This window comes from Strix aluco, chromosome 8 (assembly GCF_031877795.1).
Source record: "Strix aluco isolate bStrAlu1 chromosome 8, bStrAlu1.hap1, whole genome shotgun sequence".
NCBI lineage: Eukaryota > Metazoa > Chordata > Aves > Strigiformes > Strigidae > Strix > Strix aluco.
In genome coordinates this window covers 24,308,149-24,335,439 of record NC_133938.1, presented here as the reverse complement: position 1 = coordinate 24,335,439, position 27,291 = coordinate 24,308,149, and the positions used below count along the sequence as shown (strand labels likewise).

The 27,291-nt window shown below is 40.0% G+C and overlaps 2 protein-coding genes across 4 annotated transcripts; one reads left to right on the top strand and one right to left on the bottom strand.

Moving 5' to 3' along the window:
* Window positions 1–632: 632 nt before the first annotated feature.
* Window positions 633–10,171, bottom strand: PRPF38B (pre-mRNA processing factor 38B). Its single transcript, XM_074832676.1, has 6 exons — window positions 9,751–10,171; window positions 6,278–6,346; window positions 5,841–5,992; window positions 5,696–5,756; window positions 2,945–3,168; window positions 633–2,707 (listed from the first exon to the last, which is right to left on the bottom strand). Exons 1-6 carry the CDS (start codon window positions 10,033–10,035, stop codon window positions 1,855–1,857), a joined length of 1,644 nt encoding a protein of 547 aa, XP_074688777.1. The 5' UTR covers window positions 10,036–10,171; the 3' UTR covers window positions 633–1,854.
* Window positions 10,172–16,621: 6,450 nt separating this feature from the next.
* On the top strand, window positions 16,622–26,506 carry HENMT1 (HEN methyltransferase 1). Of its 3 annotated transcripts, none has more exons than XM_074832707.1 (7): window positions 16,622–16,642; window positions 17,957–18,088; window positions 19,665–19,777; window positions 20,856–20,990; window positions 21,394–21,576; window positions 23,999–24,176; window positions 26,032–26,506. In XM_074832707.1, the coding sequence occupies exons 2-7, from the start codon at window positions 17,972–17,974 to the stop codon at window positions 26,440–26,442; spliced, it is 1,137 nt and encodes a 378-aa protein (XP_074688808.1). In that variant the 5' UTR covers window positions 16,622–16,642; window positions 17,957–17,971; the 3' UTR covers window positions 26,443–26,506. The 3 variants fall into 3 exon arrangements, with proteins under 3 accessions (XP_074688808.1, XP_074688807.1, XP_074688810.1); XM_074832706.1 differs by lacking the exon at window positions 16,622–16,642 and adding an exon at window positions 16,709–17,217; XM_074832709.1 differs by lacking the exons at window positions 16,622–16,642; window positions 20,856–20,990 and having other exon boundaries at window positions 17,226–18,088.
* The last annotated feature ends 785 nt before the right edge of the window (window positions 26,507–27,291 follow it).

Genomic DNA, 27,291 nt, shown 5'->3' with positions numbered 1-27,291 from the left:
TTTTTCTCCCCCCATGTTAAATGAGAGCTTGGTATTTTAGTTTTACACTGCAATGGAATTAACTTGTTGAAGCTTAAGCTTTGTTTCAAGCTCAGATTTAAAAATCAGGTAACAAAAATATGGGCAGACAGTACCTGAACAACCTCAGTATTAAAAGATTTCAAATACTAAGGATCACAGTAACAAAACAAAGACTAACAATTCAGAAAACAGTAAGAGCAGGGAGGAAGAAAAAAAATGGGAGTTTGTTTATTTTTGCTTCTTTGAGTACTATGGAATGAAGTGTATTGTTAGAAATTCAAGCACTGTTTGTTTTCTCCTGGAGGTTTAAAAATATGCTAACATTTAAATACCATGCCTAGATAACCTGCATTACACAGAAGCAAAAAAGGCACAAATATCAATTGATTTCTACCTTCGGGGCACCTCATGATCATGGATGAGTCACACTTCACGTTCTTCCTATTTTTGGGCTGCTGCATTTCTTTGTTAGCTACATCTTCCTTATAAGGTATTTATTACATAAAATCCTTATTCATACAAAGTGTCACTTAGTCTGAAAATGAAACGTGGAGGAACCCAAACACTCTTCAAGTGGCAATGAACATGCAGGGAAAAGGTGACACCCAATACAAAGGAATTAATTGAGAGTTTATTCCAGATGGTTCTCCTCACTTAGTATACAAGTCATCAGAATAATCTATCAAATAGACCTGGACTTTAATGATAGGATTTTTTTCTATAATGCATTTTGGTTTTTGCTTCTAACAACCTGTTTTAAAAAAAAAAAACTGCCAGATGAAATGTTCAGCACAAACTGCAATCCTTACTATTTGTAGAAAATATGACTTAAAAAAGGACACTATCAGGTAATTCTTATTTTAAATGTTTACACTTATAAAAATGCTTTGGAAGCTTGAAACTGAAATCCTTTGTAATAATTTTCTTCTTTCTACCTCCCTCTTCCCATCTTAAATGCCTTTATTAGCCCAGGATTATCATAAATGACAGAGTGCAGCTGCTGATTAAAAACATTAAAAGACCACAAATGGATAAATTGTGTTTAAAAAAAAAAAAAGGAAGCTTATGGATTTTTCCCAAACAAATAAAATGCATAGATGGCTACGGTACTCATCCGTCAACCTTTACAGTGTCCGCTTGAGGTAGCCTTTCTAAAGAATTACTAAACAAGCCCCAGCATCATCTAAATCTTTGCATCAAAACCACTATCTCCTTCAAAGTTCACTCTCAATTTAACACCAGTGGCGATCAACAACGTAATACATTTTCAAAGCTTTTGAAAAAACAGCAGGTACAGCGGACATAAACGTTAGTTCTCAATCTGCAGCCCTCGATGTACACTGTATGCACATAAATATCTCCGCTATAATACACAGTCGAGATCCATCCCTAAGAGCCATACTATTATGTAAAGCACAGCCATGCTAACTTCAGGATACAAACCATAATTCCACATCTACAAAAGGAAAGTAGAATTAGTGGCAGTTTATTGCCTCATACAAATTTAACCAACATGGCAACCATGCCAAAGGAATTAAAACATTTTCAGGACATATGTACAGACTGTACATTTCAGAAACATCTGAACAATAAAAATGCAAGAACAATCTCCGCATTACGAATTAAACTAAACAAATGGTTTGAAACCGTCAATGCATTGAATGGGTTTACAAAGGCACTTCCCTACCCAAAATAGGAAATGACAATCTGCAGCCTAGAGGGAGGTTGGAGAAGAGTGCTCATCAACTACTGCACAATCTCAACTTTAAGAAAAAATAAGCAGGATTTAATCAAACATTTATAGGATTCAATGTGATCCACTTCTGAAAGAGTTCACACAGTCTCATCTTTGTTTTTATGTTGCTTTTCTTGGCTCTCTCGTTCCGTACTTTGGCTCCTTCGACGATCATGTTTGTCCGAATGGTCCTTGCTATCACTGTGATCATGTTTGTGGGAACGTTCTTTGCTTCTGCTACGCTTTCTAGATTTTTCTTTGCTGGGACTCTGGTCTCGTCTTCTGGACTTCTCAACACTATCTGTTCTTCCTCTGCTTCTGCTTCTACTTCGTTTATTTGACTTCTCTTTACTTTCATTTTTATGTTTACTTGATTTCTCTTTGCTCCTGCTTCTGCTGCGCTTACCTGTGTTCTTACTTCGGCTCCTACTCCTATGCTTTCTTTCCCGGCTTCGACTTCTACTATGTTTTCTCTCTTTTTTGGAATCCCTCTTGTCATCGCGGTGTTTCTTGTCATCCTTGTCATCCTTGTGTCTTCTCTCTTCTATATCACCCTTACTTTTCCTTTCTTTTGATCTTTCCCTAGATCGATCTTTTTCTCTCTCACTACCTCTTTCCTTATCATAATCTCTCTCTTTTTTCCGGCTCCGTTCATTTTCTTTCTCTCGCTCCCTATCCCTGTCTCGTCTATCTCCTTTCCTGTCACGACTTCGACTACGGCTTCTGTACCTGTCCCTGCTTCTGCTTCGCCTCCGTTCTAGTGTGCGATCAGTACTTCTAGATCTCCGCCTTTCTTTTTCTCTCTCCTTAGCTTCACGTTCTAATCTCTGACGTTCTCTTTCTCTTTCTAGTTCTCTATCAAAACTAGAAGATCCATGGCCTTCCCGATGATGACTTCGGCTTCTGGATCTTCTGGGAGATCTCCTGGGACTGAGAGATCGTCTTGGAGACCTTTTAAAATAAGATATTCAATATGAAACACAACCTTTTAAAGTTTACTTTCCAATTTATGCTTTATGTACACAGTCTATATTTAATCTTAAATATCAAGTATCATCTGATTATTTTAATCCATTAGCATCCATGAACTGTTATGCCTGTTGCCTTAAAACCTATCGCAGTGAAAAGACGACAAGTAGGTCAATACTGAACTTTTAAGGTAAATTTTCAAAATAACATGTATATGACCTTGAACGTCTACGTTCCGCATGCCGGTCTATTTCTTCCATTCCCTCCTTGCCATCTTTCTTGATTTTTCTAGGTCTGCTTTTAATTTGCTGGTCAATGGTTTTCTGGACTGGCACAGGAATTCTTGGAAACAATGTGGAAAACCATTCAAGCTTAGTGAGGAAGGAACGAAGCATCTCCCCGATGGTCATAACACAACCCCCACCTGCCTTCACATCCAGGTCCTACAAAATACAAGCAAAAAAATATCCTGATGGTCAAAAACATTCTTTACTGATTTTCCAAAAAAATGCTGCTACATTACTGCCCTCTTGAAGTCTCATGATTATGAAAGTTTACTTGTCTCATATTCTAATACATTTCCTTAGAAAAATTCAAACTCTGCACCCTTTGGATCTGGCAGTATGTTACAGCTAGGGAATGGGACTTAATATATATGCATGCAGGCACATACTAATCCTGCAGCCATCTGGACAGTAAGGGACTGTCAATGAAGAGATTAACGCAAAATCCCCTTACACAGTCTGGTTATATGGTATGATCTTCTATTTTATTTAAATGCCACAAAGTTGAGAAGTCCTCTCAAACTACATTTAATACTCCATTTTGTGGATGTACAACTGCGTGCCATCATACCCAACCCTGTGGCCTAAATCATTTAAGAACTACATCATTGCCTAGCTAAAAATGATCACAGAAAAACCTCTAGTATAAAATGGCATCCTAACAGAATTGGAAGCAATAGCAAACCAACTGCCATGAAGCAGTGAGGTTTCTAATTTAGAAATATGTAAAAAAATAAATAAATGAACAAATAATTGGAAACGCATAATCCATGATGACCATTGTCTCTGAAAAGGGTCATTACCGCATGAAGGCCTTCTTGCTATGCCCTCTCACAGCTCAGGACATGTTAGTCAGCTATTGTCAGTCCCAAACCTATAGTGCAAGCACACAAGGAAAGTGAGATTTGTTATCTAAACAGGAAGAGAAAATCTAAATGTAAAACTGCTTGCACTCACACACATTTAAGTGTTCAGATATACAGTTTTTCCAAATATAATCGCTGCAGAGATCTAAAGAAGAAAAAAAGGAGTTAAACGTAGCACCTGGAGAGTACGTACAGTTAAACAAAATAAACATAAGAAGCATTTTGAAAGTAACTCTGTATCCTCGGAAGTTTTTCACAGCAGCATGACAAAAGATGACTGCTTCCACGTATTTAAGAACTGGAGAAAAAAAAATCCTGTAGGTTTAAATAATTCCATATATATAAAGTTGCTTCATCCTAATGAGCTTGCCCAGGACTGCTAAGAAACTAAAGACAAACAGCCCCAAGCACTTTTTCCTACATACACAAAGCTACTGGAAGCAGCTGGGAAAGAAACACTACTTCCAAAAATATACTGGGAGAATTTAAATAACAATAAACAAATATACGTTGATAACCAGTATCTGCAAGAACTGAAATGTATAAACTAAAAAAGATGCTTTGAATAATGAACCAGTTAAGACCTGCACAATGAATCGCACTTGTGATCGCTTTATTGTCCTGGCAATCAAGTTGTTTGTGGGACCCTGAAAATGAAGCCACCCCAATCCGCCTCGTAAGTTACAACGCAACATTGCGGAGAAGAGTTCCTGTTAACTAGCACCACCTGGGGGAGAAGGAGGATATCACAGCGATGCAATCAAGATTTAAATTTGTTTTGATTTTTGTTACAAACGTACAATAACACAGGTTTACCTGAAGTAACAGCTGTTTCCTTTGCACAGTGTTTTTGATACTTAGCATGAAAGAAGCTGTTTAAAATAAATACACTGCATTGCAGTCAGATACAGGTATAAATAACACTACTTTTTAATACAAGTATTTGGACATCATTTGCAACTACAACATTCGAAATTTCTTGAATAGATGCCTACTGTCACACTGAAAAGGGCAAGTGATCCTTCCTGTTGCATTCTTAAATCTAGGATGTAATTTAAGACCTGCTCAATAAATACAAATTGCAACAGTATGTAGCAGACTGTATATTCAACTTCATAGACTGAGAAACCTCACCCATCAGCTTCTACTCTGTATTCTCCTATCCGACTGCGTAATAATGCAGCCTATTTACTGAACTTCATCAATTAGCACTTGTGGGGGTTTTTCTGCCCCGTTAGCAAAGACATTAAGGTTACTAGAAATAATGCCACCTTATGCAGTAATTACGCAGTTTGTTTCTCCTCTGAAGAAATCCCAGGTTTAGTTATTCCAAGACATGAGTAATAACCACAGAGATTTCTGATAATATTTTTCAAGGTGAATATTGCTTTCTACTATATACTTCACACTCTTCTATGTGGGCACCAATTCCCCCGTCTCAGTAATAAATGCAAAATACAAATATAGCACTTTCAGGACTTACTACACCTTGCTTAAAATATTTTTTTCTAAAAGCTGCACAGAAGCCACGCTCACACAGCCTGCCGTCTACATTCTGGTTTAATAAACCCATTTCACATGGCTTTCTAATGTTTGACACTAACATCCTAACAAATGGAAAGTTCTGTTAAATCTTTGAAATCTAAGAAAAATTACCTGGGTCCCAGCTCAGACCTGCTTCCTGCACTAATTAATGAAATTACAAGAACATAACATTGCAACATTCAAACTACAGAAAACCTTATCATACAATGTTTAAGCCTAAAGTAGTAACATGAAAAGAAACAAAAGAAAACAAATTATTACCCTCGCCGACATACCTCTTCATCATCAAGAAAGGATTCAAACCAGTCCCATAGATCTGTAGGTGGTTGTGTGTACCTTTAAGTACAAAAAAAAAAGTAAACTTTTAATATAGCTTTCTGTATATTACATTAGTCATTAATTGCTTATCTTGATACTTACCTAATATACATAAATCCAAGAGCCCTAATATATGGAGAGTCTGTGTGAGTTATAAGGCCCATCACTTGCTTACGAGTGAGTTTCAGTGTAAATAACTTGTAGAGCAGACAAAAGGCAGTAGATACAATTCCTCCAGTTCCAACACCACGCACCTTTCAGAAGAAAAAAAAGTTAGGTGACAACGCAGCAAGTGACAAAGACATTAGCCCAAATCTACAAAAGACACGGGATAAAATCTAAATCTACGAACAGAGCTATGTGAAAAAAGTAGCACTACTTGCTCCCACAGCTCTGGAAGCAAGGGGGAATATATCAACTCTTTGTAATAAATACTTCTGCATCCAGGGACTGAGCCAACACATAAGCATTTTTTAGCTAAGCTTGGGAAATTTATTTACCAGACAGAAAAATTTAAGAAGGCACGTACTTCTACTTACCCCTCCACACATCCCTGTCTGGCCTGCTGTTTTTCTGCTCCCCTTTTCCCATGGTTCAACGTGTGTAACCTGAAAGGGTGGGGGGAAGAAAGAAAACAGATGACAATTACAATCTCCATAATGTTTAGCTGCCTGTACAAACCTAAGTTAAACAATGGATATCCTAAATCAATCTTAAATAGCTTGTCTTCTCCTACCAACTTCAAGATCAAGTCTGCTATGTCATTAAGGCAAAGCATCTGGCTTTAATTACCACATTAAGAAATTATAGCCAAAATAATCAAGTTAAAAAAAACCCAACCCAATCCAAAAAACAAAACACCAAAGCAAGCATCCACACTTATTCTATACTCCACGTACTTTCAAGTACTATATGACTAAACCCCATCATTACTATTTGCTATGGTGACTAAACAATTACCTTTATTTAAACTGTCTCTTAACAAGTTTAGTGACACCTGCTGATGGCAGCTACAGAAGTCAAAAATCTACAGTCTCATATTCATAAATCTCATTTATGCAGTGAGCTTAGCCAGGTATTTGTTTTGAGTATCACCTACAATTACAACAAAACAAAGATGTCTATGAAGTGTAGTAGTTTAATCTAAAAAGCCAGTGTTTTTTCTTGTAGGCTTCAGTGGTGTTCTTAAATAACATGGTTCCTAAGCATGAAAAAAGCTTGCCTAATTCAAATCTTTTGAGATGCATTTAGAGGTAAGTGCACAAACATAGTTAACCAACACCATTCCTTAAATTTGACAGTAAGAGTCACAAACAAGTTAAGAACCATAAAACTGCCTAAGCTACATTTGAAATTGTCAAGTTCAGAGAATTAAGTTCATCTGGCTCAATAAACAAGCATATTTCCTAAACATGTCAACTTACAAAAATAAAATCAAGACAAAAAAGATACAATGGTGTTACACTAGATTGGGGTAAGAGTTGTACTGTAGTTCAAATTAAAATTCTTGAACAATACATGAAACAAAACTAATTATGTGCACAATCACATGATATCAGAGATATACTACCAGCTGAAGTTGCTGAACTGTGGGGTGTTTTGGGTTTTTTTCTGGTGGTGGTTTTTTTTTTTTTTTTTACAGTTGCTATCTTATCCAAAGAGGAAACATGAGAGATGCCAATACCATAGAATTCAAAATCTACTATGACTTCCTGTATTATCAGTGTCATATGAGAAGCTAACAAACACTACGTAAATAATACTGCGCATCCTCCTGATTATTTAGTTTTGCCTCTCACAGGAAATGAAAAGTATTTTTTAGTCAAAGGATCAAGTATAACACTATCACAATGGTAGTCTTCAATTTTTTTTAATTACAGCTACATTTATTGGGCACAATCAATATAAACCTGCTGGTTTTGACAGACATAATTAAAAAACCTGAAGGCCTGAAAACAATACACATTTAGAAAAGAGTATTTAAAGTTTTGATCCTACAAAGGCTGCTGCATATGGTTAACTTGCTGGGAGTATACAGATTAAATCAAGTGGAGGACATACACATAGTACTAAGGTCAGGGATAAAGAAAGGGCAGTCACCCACTTAGCAGATACAGAATTGAAACAGGAGACCAGAACTACAAGTTACTTAATTTAAATATCTAGACAGAACCCATATCTTCAAAGATGGTCCCTATCACTAGCTGCATGTGTGATTTAAGATCATCTTTCCTGAGAATCCAGCTCCCAGCATTCTTAACTTTTTTAAATGAGCCACTTATTTTGGTTCCAAAACACAAATACACTCAAAAATACACCTGGTGGACATTGCACTCATTCAAAAAAAAAAAAAAAGAAAGTCAACAATTGTTTAACATTTCTCTTAAAACATGAAGAGAATTCAAACCTTCTGAATATCAATGAAGTACCTTAACCATCAGGTTATCTCCTCCCTCACATCTATTACTCATGACTAAGTAAGGGGCTGAGCTTTCTTTCTTTAGCATGCAGTTGTGAGGCAAAATAACTGTCAAGTTCAGTAAACAAACTTTATTTACATTGGATTAATACGCAGATATTTAATGGTATGTCAAAATTCTTCCCCTATTTAAGATTAAACCACTTATGGAATTAAACACTGAGACAAGCAGTCTGACCTACTGCAGTTGAGCTCTACCAATACTAAGAAGACAAATCACATCAAATAATTTTTACTACATCTGAAAGGGTCCACGTAAAATACAGCAAGCTCTCAAATTTTCTGAAAAGACATTTTTTCATAAATTTTTCAGATCACTTGCAAAAATGTAGCTGCTTTCCATTCTGATAGTCAGAATGAATTATTTCTATCTCATATACAGCAAGTGGTAAATTAACTGAAGAGAAGCTTTATCTACAATCTATGTTACTCAAAGTATTAGGAGAACTAAGTAGTCCGCTCCAAATGACAGAGAGCAAGCAAAGAAGTACTGTCATTAAGAGGAAAAGCAGTAGCACTGTCTTCACAAGCAAGTGCAAACAATGCCAAACATCTCAAAATACTTCTGTGGAGATGCTTTTCACAATTACAGTCCCCTAAGTAACTTGACTTGCCCGACTTGGCCCAGTAATAAGACAAAAAGGCTACTTTTTTTTTCCCCAAAGTATATTTTAACCTACTAACTGACACAGTAACATTACAAAGTAGAATCAATTCAGCTGAGAAAAACATCTCAATAACCACCAAAATATAGCTGACTGAAAACAGCAGCCTGAATTATCTTAAGTGTTGCTCTCATTATCAGAACAAAGAATGTGGCTGTGTTGATGAGCATTAATTATGCATACCTCTACCTGGGAGACTGGCTTGATGGAAGCCTCGCTGCAAAACTGATTCAATCCTGCTAACAAAACAAGAACTGAGACATGGGTGCACTGATACAGTTATCTCCCCAGCACATCCTACCTAACACCAAGAGAAGCACTAAAATGAACTAGTTTTTGATTGGGTGTGGAGAGGGGGATCCTAACCTCTGAGGAAGAAGGCCACATGCAAACTACTGTTAAAACCACCTACAGTCACCACCAGACCTTCTGCGCAGTTACACGGGATGTCGGCAACTCCTAGGCTGCGGGGAATGCTTCTTTCTAGAAATGGCAAACAGATCGGGTCCCCTCCCCACTCTCTCTGATTGAGAGAGCCGTCCTTAGATGGCCATTTCATCCCCACTGCCCTGGCTCATGCTGCCCACTTCAAAACTAACTTAAACTCTGTAATTCCAAATCCGGCGCGAAACACGCTTCTTTTGTAAGAGAGAGAAGGCAGCACCTGGGATTCCCCCAATTAAGCGATAAAAGAGATTTGCTCCCATCCCTTACCGCAAGATAAGGGACAGGAAGACAAGAGGACGAATCCGCAGGCCGCAATCAAAGCCTTCCCCCTTCAGCCACCCCAGCCACAGGGAGGGTCGGGACAGGCGCCGGCACAGCCCCGAGGAGTCCGCGGCGCCCAGGGCGCGGCCCGCAGGCTCACCTTGAAGTAGATCTCGTCCACCACTTCATGGTAAGTCTTGAGCTCATAGAGCTGCACCTTGAAGTAGGGCGACGAGAGGATATTGGTGAGGATCATGGGGTTCAGGTTCATGGTCTTCTCGTTCCCCCACAGCGGCAGCACGTTGCCCTGCTTGCCTGAGGCCGCCGGCTTGGGAGCTCCGCTCTGCAGCTGCTGCTGGGCCGGCGGGACGGCGCCAGGCTGGTGCTGGGCCGCCTGCTGCCCCTGGCAGTTCCCGGCGCCAACGGCGGGGCTGTTGTTGGCCATGGCGGCTCGGGGCCCGGAGCGGGGCGGCGGCACGCGGCCTGCGAGGCGGACGAGCGACCGCGCCACACCAGAGCGCGGGCTGCCGGGCCGGGCGCTGCCTCCGCCAACTGCTGACAAGATGGCGGACTCCGCGGAAGTAACAGCTTCGCCTTCCGGGGCCGAGCCGACCAATCGCCGCGGGGGAGCGCGGCGGCGCGCGGCGGGGGCGGGAGAGAAGGGGAAGAGGCCGAGGCGCCCCCTCCCCCCGGGGCTCAGCCCCTTCCCGCGGCCCGGCCGCATGGTTCCTCCTTCTTCTCCTACTCCTGCTAGCCGGCCGCCTCACAGAGCCGGGGGGCAAGAGTCGCTCTGCCGCGCCTCTCGCTGCTGAGCCGCCGGGAGTCGTGTTAGCCCTCGCCTGAGGCTCTTCTCAGCCGCGGGGCTGCCCTGAGGCGGGCGGCGCCTGACGGCCAGGCCGCGGGCCCTCCAGGTGGGGCGATGCCGGCCCGCGAAAGCGGGGGACCCCGCGGTGTGACCCCGCCGTGTGCCGGCGGACGGCTGCCGTCACGCTACACCAGATACTCAGCCAGCGACTTGGCAGACTTGGAAACTGGTCCCATCAGCCACCCTTGTCGTTGGTAATGAGGCCTGTGTTTCAGCACAGCAGGAGCAGGGGTGAGGCCCGGCTACCTGCTTCTGCCTTTGCATTAACAGAGAAGCTGAGAAATAGCGATGGATTTGTTCAGGGTGGAGGAATCTGGGGTGGAGAAGCATGTATTGATGGCTGAACAGGCAGGTACATCAAGGCCTGATCACCTGAAACGTGCTGGGTATGAGACCAACTCCTCTGGCCAGGACCTGGCCGTGGCTGAGCAGCTGCTCAGAATCATGTCAAACACCAAGAAAACAGTAACTGCTCCCTGCTGCTAAATTCAAGCTGAACACCTTTTTCAGCCATTAGTAATACAGTAATATAGGCTCGGAACAATCAGAATGAAGTTAATGCATTTTAAAACAAGCAGATGCATTTTAAAATATAATGCATTTTAAAACATACAGAGTAACTGTATGAGTTTCAATAAGGCCAAATGCCGGCAGCACTTTGACCACAACAACCCCCAGCAGCGCTACAGGCTTGGGGAGCAGTGGCTGGAGAGCTGCCAGTCAGAGAGGGACCTAGGGGTGTTGACTGACAGCCGGCTGAACATGAGCCAGCAGTGTGCCCAGGTGGCCAAGAAGGCCAATGGCATCCTGGCTTGTATCAGCAATAGCGTGGCCAGCAGGGACAGGGAAGTGATTTTATCCCTGTACTCGGCACTGGTGAGGCCACACCTCGATTACTGTGTTCAGTTTTGGGCCCCTCACTACAAAAAGGACATTGAATTACTCGAGCGTGTCCAGAGAAGGGCAACGAAGCTGGTGCAGGGTCTGGAGCACATGTCGTACGAGGAGCGGCTGAGGGAACTGGGGGTGTTTGGTCTGGAGAAGAGGAGGCTTAAGGGGAGACCTCATCGCCCTCTACAGCTACCTGAAAGGAGGGTGCAGAGAGCTGGGGATGAGCCTCTTTAACCAAGTAACAAGTGATAAGACAAGAGGGAATGGCCTCAAGTTGCACCAGGGAAGGTTTAGACTGGATATTAGGAAGTATTTCTTTACAGAACAGGTTGTTAGGTGTTGGAATGGGCTGCCCAGGGCAGTGGTGGAGTCCCCATCCCTGGAGGTGTTTAAGAGTCACATTGACATAGGGCTTAGTGATATGGTGTAGTTGGGATCTGTCAGTGCTAGGTTAACGGTTGGACTAGATGATCTTCAAGGTCTTTTCCAACCTAGATGATTCTGTGATTTAAGGAAGTAACAGTCTACATTTAAATGCTAACAGCAAACAGGGAAAAAATAAAATCCTTCTGTTTTGCTGAAACATATCTGATCGATGAATTGAACTTGAATTTTTCCATTATGTTTAACTCATTATTCAGTGGTTTCTAACAGGTTTTGAATTACATGCTTTTTTTGCAAAAGCAAAAAAAAACTAGTTATGTACTTTAGCGTCAAGCTTTAACCTGAAGTACAGAAGGGAGACTGAATACGTGATTTAGAAGAATTGCCAAGAGATTCTAAATATCAAATGACTACAGGAAAAAAACCCTGAAAGTCCACCAAAAGTACTGCAAACTGGGAATAGTGGGACAAAATACACTGTTGTACACACGGAGAAGGGCTCATAATTGCTCAGCATGGTAGGAAATATACATGGAGAAGTTGATAGGGAAGCCTCCATGGAAATAGCATCTCTACATGTGTGTTACTTAAAACTAATTTAGATTTAGAATTTAAAAACAAGGAGGTAAATACTGCTGGAGGCAACATTAGAATATCTTCACTCATCATTACACACTGAAAACCTGAGAAACAGTAATTCATCTTCGTTACTCTGGTACTATAGCAGAAAGGCATTGTTATCGGGGCCCAACAGTTAACAGTTTCTCTAAACTGCCAGTTGTGCTATCTAGGCTCTTCACTCCCCTTTTCTAAGAATAACTTCACCAGCCTCCTTTTGGCCTCCTCTTCCCATCTCGGCTAATTTCTAAAGACATTTACAAAACCTTAATTACTTATCACAGGACTCCACCACCTTGATGCAGTAAATATCCATTTAATCATTTCATATGAAATTAAAGAACTAATCACAAAATTATTTCTACATGTCCTTATAGCAGTGAAGCAATCTTGTTCTGAAGACAGCTAGAGTAGTAACTTTTCTTTGAAGCAGAGTGGGTTTTTTGTTGTTGCTGAGGGTACCCTTGGCTCTTTGAGCACTTGCTTAATTTGTCTTGTATAATTCAAGACAGCCTGGATTCTGTTCTAACTTATATTACCGAAATTGTGGTTTCATGCATTTATCGTTTTCTGTTGGAATATTTAGTCTGTATGTGCCAAACTTCAGTGTTTTCCCTCTGTATAAGATAACATTTTTGTACTTCTTACGCAGTCCCTCTTTGGTGGTGATGCAGAAGCCTTTGATATAGCTGCAACCCATAAATCCATTCGCCCCAAATTAGATTTTCTTCCCCCAGGCACCTCAGCTGGTCTTTATATAGAATAGAGCCAAAGGAAAAAAAAAAAAAAAAAAAAACCAAATGCAAACAAAAACCAACAAGGAGGTGATTTGCACTTGCAAACTGCAAGGAATTATAGATAATTATAAAAAAGTAGGACTATGGCCATCTGTATGTAAGAGCCTAGCCTCACTTCTCACTCACACAGATTACTTCCCAATTTTCTCTGTTAGTTGAAGCTGAGTCACTAAACATCCTCTGAATCTGTTTTGAGAGGAATTACAGATTAAGCAGTATTGCTGCATGTATTTTTCCGGTCAAATACCAGTGTGGACTAGTGTCTTCTGGCATTAGATTTCTTTTACTATCACATTTAATTATATGCACCACAACTTTAAAGGGAAAGTACACAAATTGCATACATTGTCTTTCTCATCCCAATTACTAAAAGATAAAATGAGTTTCAGCAGCTTTGGAGTTCTTGATTCATGACTTCCTACTGTGAGATGCTTTTATTCCAGTGTAGTCATATAATTTCTTGCTCTCTGTGTGGAATAAAAGTAACAGGCTTCTCTAAAAATAACCTGCTTAATTTGTGGGCACATTGAACAGAATACAACTTGAATATTGTTTGAAATTACAGATTATAATGTGAAAAATAAATTTCAGCTGAAGTTTCTGAGCTTGGACCTCCTTTGAGCAGGAGGTGCACTAGATAACCTCCAAAGGTCCTTTCCAACATAAATTATTCTATGGTTCCTTGAGACTATTACGTAGATGTACCACTGCATAAGGAAAAAACCCAAAAACTTTAGACAGACAAATCAAAGGATTTTTTTTTTTTTTGCAATGAGAGAATAATACAAAAAATATTTCATGTAATGGGGTAAAACAAATTAACAGTCAGAATCCAATATAACTGTTAAGCAGGTATTCTTTCCTTGGCAGTGCTGGGGTTGCCCTGGGGATTCTCCACCATAAGGGCTCCCAAGACTTAGCAAGGGACATCAGTTTACATACACATAAATCCTACATATTCATTAGATTTCCTAGAAAGGGGTGTCTTATGATAATGAGTTCCCAGAATTCATTTGCATAATCTGAGCATGCGTAGTGAAAATAGGGTGAGGGTCTTCGGTGGTTGAGGGAGGAAGTAAGTAGTCTTCTTCACAGTGTTTGCTAATTGACCCTCTCTCCAGAGCTTGCGCTGTGCAGTAAAGTCCAGGTGTCTCCCTCCTAAGTCAGCAAAATCAGTTTCCCTATAACAGGGTCTCTGTGTCTCTTCGTTCGAGCGCCCCTTATCTCATTCTAGGAGTTGCCCAAGTGTCCAGTGAAGGCCTTGAGTCTGCTATCAGTGATTTACGTAACAAGCATTTCAATCTTGCCTAAACAGACAGAGGGACCTAAGGAAACAGTTGAGGAGTCAGGAGTCCTTGAGAAACAAATGAAGCAAAACACAAGCAAAGCTTTCATAAATCACATCACAGTTTAGTCTTAATACTTGTTAGAAATTCATTTGTTTGAGCCCTTTCATTCCCTTTCAGGGGAATAACCAAAAAAGATATTTCTTTGATTATATTTTTTGATAATTGAGAACGAAATATCTGATAATTCTTAAGGTTTCATAGTCATACATTTTGGGGTCTCACAAACTATTAGGAAATTGCATGAATTCACTATGTGTTATGAATTTACATATACCATATACTATAACTTAACTACTGTTCTTCCCTATACTTTTTTTTGTTCTTAGGAGTGTCATACTGAATCAGGAGTAGAATTTTACAGGATACCAGAATCTATAGCATTTTAAGCCAGGAAGCAAAAGACTTCTACTAATAAATTTTACAATATCCGAGGTAAAAAAATATTATGTACAGTTTATAAATTGTCAAATTGAGACATAGGTATTGAACAACAGTTCAAAGTTAAACAGTGACTCAACAGCCAAGAAAGAGCAACTGAGTTATAAGACAAAGAGCCTCCAACCTATCTGTTTTTTCTTGCACAAGGTATTCATAGCCTTATTTCAATTACAGGGTGTTTTTCCTAAAACACAAAAACCCAATTAAAAAGTACAAATCAATTTACTACACTAATCAAAGGGATTTAATGGGAATTATTCCCTATACAAGCATAGTTTCTGTGCATGGCCGAATTGGGTTATGCAGGTCTTTAAAACTTGTTGGGGAAAATCCTACAAAAAAAATGGACCAGACGTTGTATCTACTTCAAAATAAATTTCCTACATAGGTAATGATTGGCAATATTATAACACTTATTTAAAACCTGCTTGCAATCCAAACTCTGATTAAGATAGCAACTCTCAAGCTGCCTTACTTACATAAATTGTTGGTACTTCACTGTTGTAACAGAAGGAAAAATATTGTAAAATTTTACAGACAACTCCCTATTTCTACTACTCATACACTAGGATGAATATAAAGAAAACCTAATTGCTATTGTATTCCAAAACCTGAAAAATAAAGAAGCTCAAACAGAACAGAACCACTCCAATAACTTAAAATGTCTGAAAAAGTCTGGATTGCCAGTTTAAAAGCCCACTTGCATAAATTTCCTAGCTATTGAGTAAACAGCATAACTAACCTGCTGTTAGCTATATATGCTCTGTCTAGGCCACATCCTACAAAACTTAAAATGTTAGCCAAGATTCAAGCTTAAACTATCACAAACGGATATCAACATGCAAATTTCTAGTATTTTCTGAAAATTAAACAAAATACACGGAATTATGGTCTAATTTAGTTAACAAATCTTCTCTACCCTCACTGCTACCAAAATCCCTCCTTCTTTGAGGTCCCAGGCATATAATCTACACTACCGTTTTTGTATAGAAGCCCCACCCTGTGATTAGCAAAACGCTTTACATATTGTGAACAGAAAAAGTAACATGAAATTTGGAGCTGTTTTCCTTTTTACTTTCACTGTGCATCCAAACAGCAGCCTGCTCTTCGAGAGACAAATCTTGCCCCAATGTGAAAAATACTTAATGAAATCTCGAAACACATTGGTTTTGTTTTTTTGTAGTCTCTACCTCACTCACCCTGGCAGAGCTGTACCTCAAAGAAGCAGCATGAGGAGTAGCATTTTTGTTTTCACACACACAGGCTGGCACAGGCAGCAATAGAATCAACACGTGGACCTCGGGGTGCTCATGTGATGCTAATCTATCATTTTGAACTAAAGAGGAGCAGACGACATGCCTCTATATTAAAAAACATAAATAAGCGTTCGGTGGTGGGCCCGCAGGCAGTAGCAGCCCGGGGTAGGGGGGGTTCCACCAGCTGCAGCGGCGATTTGCCGCGGCGTCGAAGCTTTCGGCTCGAAGGGGCGGGTTTGACTCAGAAATCCGAGAACACGCAGAGGGGCCCGGTGGAGAGGGGGGCGAAAGGCGGCCCCTTTTCCTCAGGCGGAGGTCTGCGCTACTGCCCGCGGAAGGACGCAGGGCGAGGCCGGGCCGTGTCGGCCGCTCGCAGCTTCCGCCTGAGGCAGCGCCGCGCGTTCTTCCCGCCGCGGCGGGGGAGGCGGTCGGTTGGGCGGAGCGGGAGACTGGTGTGAGGGAGAGAAGATGGCGGGGGAAGCGCGGGGCAAAGGGCAGGGCGTGGCTGGGGCGGGCGGCCAGCAGGGGCACTAGGAAATGGCTGCCGCGGGGCTGCGCCGTGTCCCCCGCGGGCTTTGCGGAGGGCGAGGAGCGGCCCCGGGGAGGGACTTGGTGCTGTGTAGGGTCGGGGCTGGCGCTGTGGCCTGAGGCGGCGGCGGGCTGCCTGGTGCCTGGGGAGGGCGGGGGCGCAGCCTGCGGGCCGGGAGCGTGTGGGCATCTGGAGGTGGGTGTCTGGGGCTGGCTCCTTAGCCGGTACTGGTGAGGGAGTCCGACAGGCTGGCATTGCGCTGGAGGAGGCAGATGATGGGCATGAACACTATTTCCTGGTTTTGTACATACATATATAAGAAAATACGTATTTGTGTATAAAAGACCTTATGGGGCAGTCAGTTTGCCAGCAGGTGCGGCCCAGCTGCTTTGGTTGTGCTGGGCCTGGTGCCCCTTAGACCTGCTAGGGAGCCCTGGCCTGCAGCTGGGAGGATGGTTCTGGAAAGCCACGTGCCCACAGGGCCACAGTCCTTCACTTAGGTGATTCCCAGGGAGGTCATCATTCATGAGGGCCTTTTTTTTTAGGTTTGGGGGGGTATTCCCTGTTAAATATTGACATGTACTAAAATCTAGTTTTTAATAGAGGGTGGGAGAGTTGGAAATGCACTAATGGTTGTGACTAGTGCCATGTTGAATTATGTTTGCTTCCTTATAAATCCAGCACTAATAGCAAGGTTTAGCTCACAGTAAATCTAAAGCTAAGGCCTAGCAGAACATTTTCTCTTGCACAACATAGTAATTATTCAGATACTTCTTGCTGATTGTTACACTGTAGAAATTGTATTGAGCTGTACATAGTCAAATCTAGATATGAAATAATCTGAATTTTAAGATAAATGATAGAGACAAGAAAGCAGGCACCTGAGCGAGAAATTTTTTTCTGTTCTTGCCAGAAAAGCTAAGGAAGATTAAATATGTTGCAGTTGTGTAAACACTATGTAGGTGTGCTGGAGAGTGACAAACTATGAAACTTGCTTTTTTAATGATTGTATATGATTAATAATTGTTTGTTAAAAGGTTATTTACATCATTGTGTGGGGAGGGAGCAACTAGTGCTTAATTTTGCTAATTCCTATGTTTTCGTCATTCGATGAGTAGAACTGGGATCAGATCTATGCCTGCTTAATTGTTAATTGAACACCACTGAAAACAGCAGACACTGTAATTTAATATATGTATCAAGTACTTCAGAGAATAAGAGTTAACGTTTTTGCTTTAGCATTACCAAAGTATTATGGATAAGAACTTTCAAGAAGAACAGTTTACAGGAATTATTAAATTTACACCTCCTTTGTACAAACAACGCTACCAGTTCATTAAAGATTTAGTGGAGAAATACAGACCTAAGAAGGTTGGTATTTTTTAGTTTTTGTACGTTACAAATTTGAAAAAAGTTAACATTAGGTATCTCAGGAAGACAGGAAATGTGTAAGATAGCCTGCTGGCCTAATTACGAAACAACAGTAGTGGAGGAGCTATTGTTAAACTGAATTGCTTTAGCAGACACTTGATGATCGTGTTTTGATTTTCAGGGGTGCGTATAATTAATGTTAATTGATGGGAAGAGGGGAGAGTCTAAACAAGAAAAATGCCTTAGCCTGGTTTGGAGAGTGGGTGGCATTCTGGTTTTAATTTCATGCTGAGGATTTTGGTTCAAGCTGCTTTCATCATAGTTTGGTTTTGCTTTCTAGAGCTGTTAGTTCTGTACATGGTATCAGGTTTACTTCATTATTCCCATGGATGTTTGCAGATGAGACAACATTAAGAGTGTGGGATTATGTGAGGCTAGCTCTCCTCCACTTTCTTAAGGTCTTGTCGCCCCTTCCTGCTTCCTCCCTCCCCATTATACCAGGGCTCTTGTTTCGATACCCATTTTGAAAAGGTAAATTATTTAAGTAGTGTTGTGTAATGTTTGTTCTTTTCTAATATGTCCTCCCTGCTCGGCATCTCCTCCCAAAATGCAAAAAGTTGAGAAATACCTCTGTCTTCAGTGTTTAATTCTGAAACGGATGTTAATGTCTTAAGGAGCATGCAAAAAAATTATGAGAAAGGCACCTGCAGTGCACTCACATAATCATACTTTAGTAGCTAATAAAAATCTAATCCTGTCTATGAGGTCATGGCACTATAATCTGCTTTTAAATAGAGAGTATTCAGGAGTGTTGCATCTGTATTTAAAGGTTTGAATTTTCTGATTTAGTATGTAAAATGGGTGGTGGTGGTGTGTGTGTTAAACTTCGTTTACCCACAGGGTAGAGGTAAGTGGAATAGAAGCACTTCAGGATTTTCACACTGAGAACCCAGCGGTGTGCTTCAACCTTGACTTAGCCTGAGAAAGAACAGTGGGGTTTGGTTTGTGTTCTCAACTACTTGCCAAGCTTACAGGAAAGGATATCGATTATATATTTGACTTTGTGGTCTGAATATGCTCAGCCTTTCCCACTTAAATGTTAGACTGAGCCTGTAAACTTGTTTTATGCAGATCCTTTGCTGCTAACCTGGCTGCCGCTGAGCCTATTCTCAGTGTTTTGGATGGAGAGTAGTCCAGTGAAAAGCAGTGGTGAATGTGAAAATTGCCACAGCTTTAATGCTTAAAATCCTACCATACTGTTATTTGAGGGAATATGCCTTCATGTAGAAGAGATTCTCCAGAGTCAGTGGGATGTTCTGCATGTACTTGTTTAGTGCTGTAATAACAAAGGGTTATTCCATTTAAAACATCTTGTAGGATCTTCGTATGCCTTTCTAAAAGAATTTTCAAATGTATGTCTATCCTGCTTGCAACTGTAAATTTTAGTTATGATTGTGAAATGTTGTATCATTAAGAAGTTGTCTTCACATAAATAGGGAATTTTTGTTTTATGAAAGTCTCTGAAATTGCTTGGAAATATGCAGCATTTACATATTGTTTAATATCTGATTTACAGGTGGCTGATTTAGGATGTGCTGACTGCACGCTTCTCTGGATGCTGAAATTCTGTAGTTGCATTGAAGTGTTAGCTGGGCTAGATATCTGTGCAAGCGTAATGAAAGAGAAAATGTAAGCTCTTGCATTGTGTTAATTTAAGGTTTGTGTTTGGCTTGACCTAGTGGCATGCTACATCATTTCTTGTAAAGAATTTAAAAATGATGATAAATGCAGAAATACCAGCTTGGCAAATGAAGAGCCCTCCGTTGTTGTTAATTACTCACATTGCAGCTGTGTCTGGGGACTACTGGGCTTGTAGATGCCCATAATATCACCTAATGTAGCAAAGGTCCAAGTCATGGAATGGCCCTGAAAGTATGTACATCTAAGTAATACACTGTTTCTAAAGGTACTAATACCTTGTATTAGTAGTGTCTATGCTCATACATGACATTATGCAGTATGCAAATCTGATCTTTTTGGAATGTGCTTGTAACTTAGTCACTGTAGTGGGGACTTCATTCTTGTTAATCCTTTTGAAATGGGAAGGTTAGCTCAGTGTTTTGTGTCTGGCTTAGAAGGCTCTAAAATGTGACGTTTATGTGACCTTTGAAGCATGGGTCAGACTGGGGAGCAACACTGAAGTCTCTCTCTTGAAAGCTGATTAATATGGTTTCAATTAATATGTAGGATCTAGATGCTGACACTATCACTTGCTCTTTCTCAAGAGTGAAGGAAAGTAGCCTTTTATTATATTTAATGTTTATTGTGTGTTTTGTCTGATGCAGTATTTCAGAATGAAATTGGCAGATATGTTTTAGCTCTCAGTATTTTATTTGGAAAAAATAGGTTAATATGCTTGCCTAATAACTTCCCCAAGAACTCTGTAAAAAGCATGTCTAAGCCAGACACTGTGTGTCTAGAGTTGAGCTACTGTCAGAATTTACAAGCAGCTTTCCAAATGGCTTGAGAGTATAGTGGAAATCTTGGTAAACATGAAGGATGACTTCTGGTTTAACTCCTCTGCTCTTTCTGTCCTATCGTGGATAATCATAAAAAGTTTTGTACTGGAAATTTTTTTTATCCCTGTAAAATAGTTAACCTTTTTGAGATTTACAAGCTATGTAGGTTGTTAGCTAGTTCAGTTATGTGCACAATTTATCTTCTCCTAAGGCCCTTTTATGACATTGTGGTTTTAATACTTTTGTAGGCATAGGCTGTCTCCTCTTCCTGTTGATTACTTGCAACCACCTGAAAGATCCCTGACTGTTACATTGCATCATGGTTCAGTTGCCCATAAGGATCCTTGCATGCTTGGTTTTGACTTGGTAACGTGTATTGAACTGTGAGTATTAGGCCAACATACTATGTTGTTCTAAGTTCATTAGGGCTTGGTTTGGAATTTCATCCATACTCTAAATGGGCTTGATCAAACCTTTCAAGCAGAAGAGTAACAGAATGTGGCATATTCTAACTTGTGCTTAAATTAACCATACTAAGAAATTGAAGGCGTGCTAGCTTATGGTGGAAAAAGGATATTGCTGAAAAAGTACAAATTGCAAGAGGAAATTTTTCGCAGACCAAAAACCTCTAAGCTGCCACTCAGCCACAGTGCCAGTGCTAATATTGCAGAGCTGGGCTTAAAATTACAAGGTACAGATAACAGGTTTGGGGTTTTTTTGACTGGTTAAGAAGCTTAAAATATAGTAGGGTGTTTTTAAAGACCAACATAAACTTGTCCTTTACAGAATAGAGCACCTGGAAGAATCAGAACTAAAGAAGTTTCCTGAAGTGGTGTTTGGTTTCATGGCTCCAAGCATAGTTGTGATCAGTACTCCAAATTCTGAATTTAACCCTTTGCTTCCAGGAGTGACATTATTCAGGCATCCAGACCACAAGTTTGAGTGGAACCGTGTGCAGTTTCAAAGCTGGTAAGTTTACTGAACATCATATGCAGACAGCTTTGGGTGTTCAGTAGTGTGAGAAAGGAACAGCTATACATTTTCAGAATGGCTTGTGTTTGTGGTTTGATGTCAGTGGAGTTTCACACCTAAGGATTTGGTGAAACATTGGTGTTATAAGTAGTTAAGCATGCTCTGTGGGTTTTGCATTTTATTATGGATGTTGGCTTGCTTTTACTTGAACTGCTCTGCAAAAAATACTTAAAACTTTTACTTTCCTTTTTATATACCTTTATTACAATTAATGTATTTGAAGTGTAAGGTTTTGATTAACTTTTTCGCATAATAATACCCTGCTATAGAAATGCTTCATGAAAACTCTAAGAAATGTGTTCACTATGTATGGTGTGTGATTAAAGCACTCAATTAGTCCAGACCTTTCTGTAGGTGTATGCAAGCAGATTTCTTAAATAATCACAGTAGCAGAGCATGTTAAATAAAGTTAAGGATAGTTTAGTGGGTCATGGCACAATGAAAGATTTTGTACAAAACATGTCTACATGAGAGAGTTGCATGACATGTATCTTACTCTAATTTAATCAGTAGATGTAATAAAAACAAAACAGGGAGTGGGATATATATCCTGTGGTAATATTCAACCATCAGTAAATAATGTAAGAAAATATATGGTACAGTAAAGGATGCTATACCTCAATATCCAACTATTGGTCAGAAATTGTATCTTGGAAAATTTGCCCCTTAAATTAGGTTGTTTCTGCCATAGACTTTAAAGTATGCAGTGATTTTTTTGAGTATATAGTTTTGCAAAGCTTGAGGCATATATTTTTTCCCTAAATAATGATACTAAAACCTGCCTGCATTATTAGCTGAAGGGTGAATACCTTAGAGACCATTTATATCATCATAGCATCAGAATGGTTTGGGTTGGAAGGACCTTAAAGCTCATCTAGTTCCAATCCCCCTGCCATGGGCAGGGACACCTTCCACTAGACCAGGTTGCTCAAAGCCCCGTCCAACCTGGCCTTGAACACTGCCAGGGAGGGGGCAGCCACAGCTTCTCTGGGCAACCTGTTCCAGTGCCTCACCACCCTCACAGTAAAGAATTTCTTCCTTAGCTCTAATCTAAGTCTACCCTCTTTCAGTTTAAAACTGTACCCCTCATCCTATCCCTACACTCCCTGATAGAGTCCCTCCCCATCTCTCCTGTAGCCCCCTTTAGGTACTAGAAGGCCACTATAAGGTCTCCCCAGAGCCTTCTCTTCTCCAGGCTGAACAACCCCAACTCTCTCAGCTGGTCCTCGTGGGGGAGGTGCTCCAGCCCCCTGATCATCTTTGTGGCCTCCTCTGGACCTGCTCAAGCAGGTCTGTGTCCTTCTTAGGTTGCGGGCCCCAGAGCCCCCAGGACATAAGACTCCAGGTGGGGTCTCATGAGAGTGTAGTAGAGGGGGAGAATCCTCTCCCTCGACCTGCTGGCCGCACTTCTCTTGATGCAGCCCAGGACACGGTTGGCTTTTTGATCTGTGAGCGCACATTGCTGGCTCATAGTCAGTTTTCCATCCACTAGTACCCCCAAGTCCTTCTCCACTGAGCTGCTCTCAATCCACTCATCGCCCAACCTGTATTTGCTTGGGATTGCCCCAGCCCATGTGTAGGACCTTGCACTTGGCCTTGTTGAACTTCATGAGGTTTTCACAGGCCCACCTCTTAAATTTAGATTCTGGTTTTGGATATATGTGAATTAAAAATATTGGAATCACTGAAGGAGTGGTATTTTTTGAGCTGCAAACGTGAGAAAGTCTTTGTGTTATGAAATAGAAGTATGGCAATAATATCTAAAATTGAGATACTAATTTAGTTTACTACTTTTTCATAGAGAATGATGCAGGTAGGTAGTGCCTTTTTTGTTCCCTGCCCCATCACTTTTCACACTGGCTGATGTACAGTACTACAAGATTGGTTTTCATTTAGATGTCACGTACATTGTTATAACCTTGATTAGGTAGACTATACATTTACAAAAACCTCACCTTTTTTTATTCTGTTAACTGGTCTTTTGCAGTTTTGGGGTCTGTTTTATTTTGGGGTCTGTCTAACTTTGTTCTCTGAAGTTGGTAGTTTTTAGCTCACTTTCAATGCAGTAGAGACAGTGAGTAAGCAACTGAACATGTATGGCCTATGCAGATATTTTAGAAATAACAGTAATGTTTGGTTGCCTAAATTACCCAATACTAAATGATTTGGACTGTAGTAGGCATATGATAACAGCTCTGATTGAGCAAGTTTTGCACTGCTTATCTTCAGGCGTGTGAGTATTATTAGAGAAATTATGCTCAAGCATTCACACGCTCAGGGTCTTGCTTCTGTTAGAGAATGCATCTATCACATTAAAAGATTAATATTTAGTATGATCAGAATAATTTGTCTTTCTTAGGGCTCTAGAGATTGCTAGACACTATGGTTACTCCGTGGAATTTACTGGCGTAGGGCACCCACCGACAGGAATGGAGAATGTTGGGTTTTGTACCCAAATAGGTGTGTTTGTTAGAAAATATACTCAAACCAGTGAATCTGCTCAGTCTGAGACACCCACTGAAGGAGTTTACAAAATGGTAAGTATTGTTTTATTCTTTTTGGAGGCTGAATAAAGAGTAAAATTTTCTGTGACCTGCCTGTGAGGGTATTCTTACTATGGTCTACAATTGCTAGCCAGTCGTAGCTCTGATAAACACACATCAAGAATCTAAGTCTGTGATCTGTGTTTCTAATTGTATAAAGGCCTTTAACTTTTAGGTTATTTGCTAAATAGCAATATGGATAATCATTTTAACATACTGTTATCCTTAGAATGAAAAATCTCCTTTGTGCCATATATACTGTGACACTATTTTTATAATTGTTCCTCTAATAATTTGCTTTTTCATCATGTGGTTGGTGGCACTGACACACATTTTTCAGTTACATAAAAAATAAAAAGCATAAAAAGGATTTCTAACAGTGTATGTTTTGAAGAACTGCACAGTCTTGTCAGATATATTATCAGAAGGAAGGCATTTCCCAGAAATTGGGTTGACAGGACCTGTTTTGTGTGGTTTGCCTTACTCAGTAGCATTTGATGTTACACCCTAATCTCAGTGTTTTCAGGTAGCCAGTTCTGGTTTTTTTCAGAGACATGAGATCTTGCTAGGTACCCCGTTCCCCAGCGGTGCACATCAGACCTTTTGGTTTTTAGCACTAAATGGCTTTCACTTTACAAAAATATCTGAGGTTATCTAAAGTACTCTGCTCTGTTGCAGTGTGTCACACTGACAGAGCCTAATGTCTGTGCCATGTGGTTATAAATCCAAGGACATGTTTTTCAAAGATAACATGAAGTAATAATGCAAAAAGAAATATATTGGGGGTTTTTAATCTTATGAGGCCTTAAATTATTTGTTTCAGTGAACATATTCTTTCACTTCCTCATTTAAAGATGCATATATATGTTCAAGTGACTTGTGACCTGTCTTCTATAGTTTCCAAGCTATAAAGACATTATACATTTGAAATTTCACCTGTCATCTACTGCCCTTAATGGAATCATGAAGTGCTCTTTAATGCTCAGCAAATTTGAAAATATGCCTTGGTGACTGATGTGTACTAGAAACTGCTTTCATTATCTTCTGTTTCAGGGTCATTATGGAGGGAGTTTTGAGATCAGTATCCTTTGTGTTTAAACAAGAGTGTTGTATCTCATGTGTTTCTTATCAAACCTGGACTATCAAATTTTTATTTTATTATGTAATTAATTTATGGCAATAAGTCAGCATTTCAAGATGTAATCAGAAAGTAAGAAGTAATGGGTATAGACTGGAACTTCAGTGATAGTGTGTTGGTATAAAGCACTTCCTAGGAAACTAAGTGGGAATGAGATTGCCTGGTTTCCTTAATTGTCTTGGAGTATAGCTCAGTGTAGAGCACACTACAGGTTCACAGATTTTGATGTCCCAAATTATTTCTTAGCATTCTCTGCATCTGTGAGAGCACATTTAATGCTTACTCTGAAAGCACAATGAAAGAGATAGCTGCAGTCCCAGTTTCCAGAGGACAGTTCAAAAGTAGTTTAGAATCTCTGTAGCTGTGAAACTGTCACCAGAGCCTGATGATGAGTACTGTGGGAAGTGAGAGAATGATGAAAAAGACTTAAGGAATTGCAGGGCTTCACCTTGCCTGATCTACAAATATAGCTTGCAGATATAAGCCTGATTTTTTTGAAGTTCCCTTAATTTACCTAATTGCCATTGTAGCTGTAATACATAAAATCAAGTCATATTGTCTAGTTTTTCTGTTATCTGAAAATGTTTAATAAGCAAAACAGGATTGAATCAGAAATTGTGTTCACGTTTTAGAAGCCCTTTTTGACAAGCAAATGTTAAAATCTGAGCCTATGATAATGATAAACATTTTGTGTTCTTCTATGTTGTAAAGGTCTTCAGAGCAGTGTATCCAAGTCTTAAAGATGAGAAGTACCTGCAGAATGCAGTGGTCAGTGAAGTTATTTTCACAGCACAAATCATTAAGCGACGTCTGCTGGACCGTTTAATGTCAGAACATGAGGAGTATAATGATGATACTACTGAGAGAAAATCCAAATTCCAACCTTTAATGAACTGTTTTTCAGAAGATCTTGGAAAACTGGTGGTTGAAAAAAGCATGGAACCTTTTGTCAAGGGAAGAGTGGTTTATATACCTCTTACAACAATCTTTTCTTTTCCCAAAGTGATTCAACTTTGTGGTACCTTTGAGAAATTATGCAAGCTTATTGCTGGCAAGGTCACACTGAGCAGTGATGGTTCTGCCGTGATGTTCAATACTGAACATGAACACGAAGAGAATTAGGTCACAGATTTCTCATACAAAGTTCAGTTAAAGTAATAAAAGTGTTTTTTCAGTAGCTGTCAAATGGTGTGTTCTGTATGCTAACTAGAACTACAAAATCTTTTCTAAACCTTTCACTATTTATCCATCAGCACCTCTCCCATTTAGTGAAGATGAGTGCTTCTGACAAAGATCACAGTAACTCCTAAGGTTTTGAAGTAGAGCATCAGGGGCTAAAAGGAAAGAATTCATTCCTGTGAAGAGAAATTTTAAGTGGTTTTGTTTGTTTTCTATTACCATATTATAGCTATCATGACTAGATTCTGTTTGGTAATCTTTTTTTAGCTCCAAGGATAGCTGATGATAACACAGAACTATGTTATGCTGAATAATATGTCAGCCATAGGTTTAAGGCAAGTTTTTTCTTAATAGAGTAAAATTTATAGATGCCTTTTTTCAAGAAGAGCACATATTCAGCCTTTGTGAAAACCAAATATTGTTCCAGATAAATTGGAATATGCCACAAACATTTGTAGCTCAGTAAATTCAGTACTGGGGAAGAGTGTCATGATGTTGGACATAAGGTGGGGGAAAAAAAAGTAGATTTAGCCCTATTGTTTTATCCAGCTTCTTGATAACTGCTGCTTGGGAAATAACTTGCATCCTGTAACTTTTCAGAAGTTGAATCTGGTATCTTTGTGTTTTGAAAAAAAAAAATCTGTCATTGTGAATTCTAACCTGGCCCCAGTGTACCTGAAAAAATGTTCTGTGTGTTCATGTGCAGCTGTTGTCCAAAAAGTCTTAACAGAATGAAAAGCAGAGGTGTTCTAGATAGTAGAGATTACTGGCTTGGCCAAAATGACTCTTTCT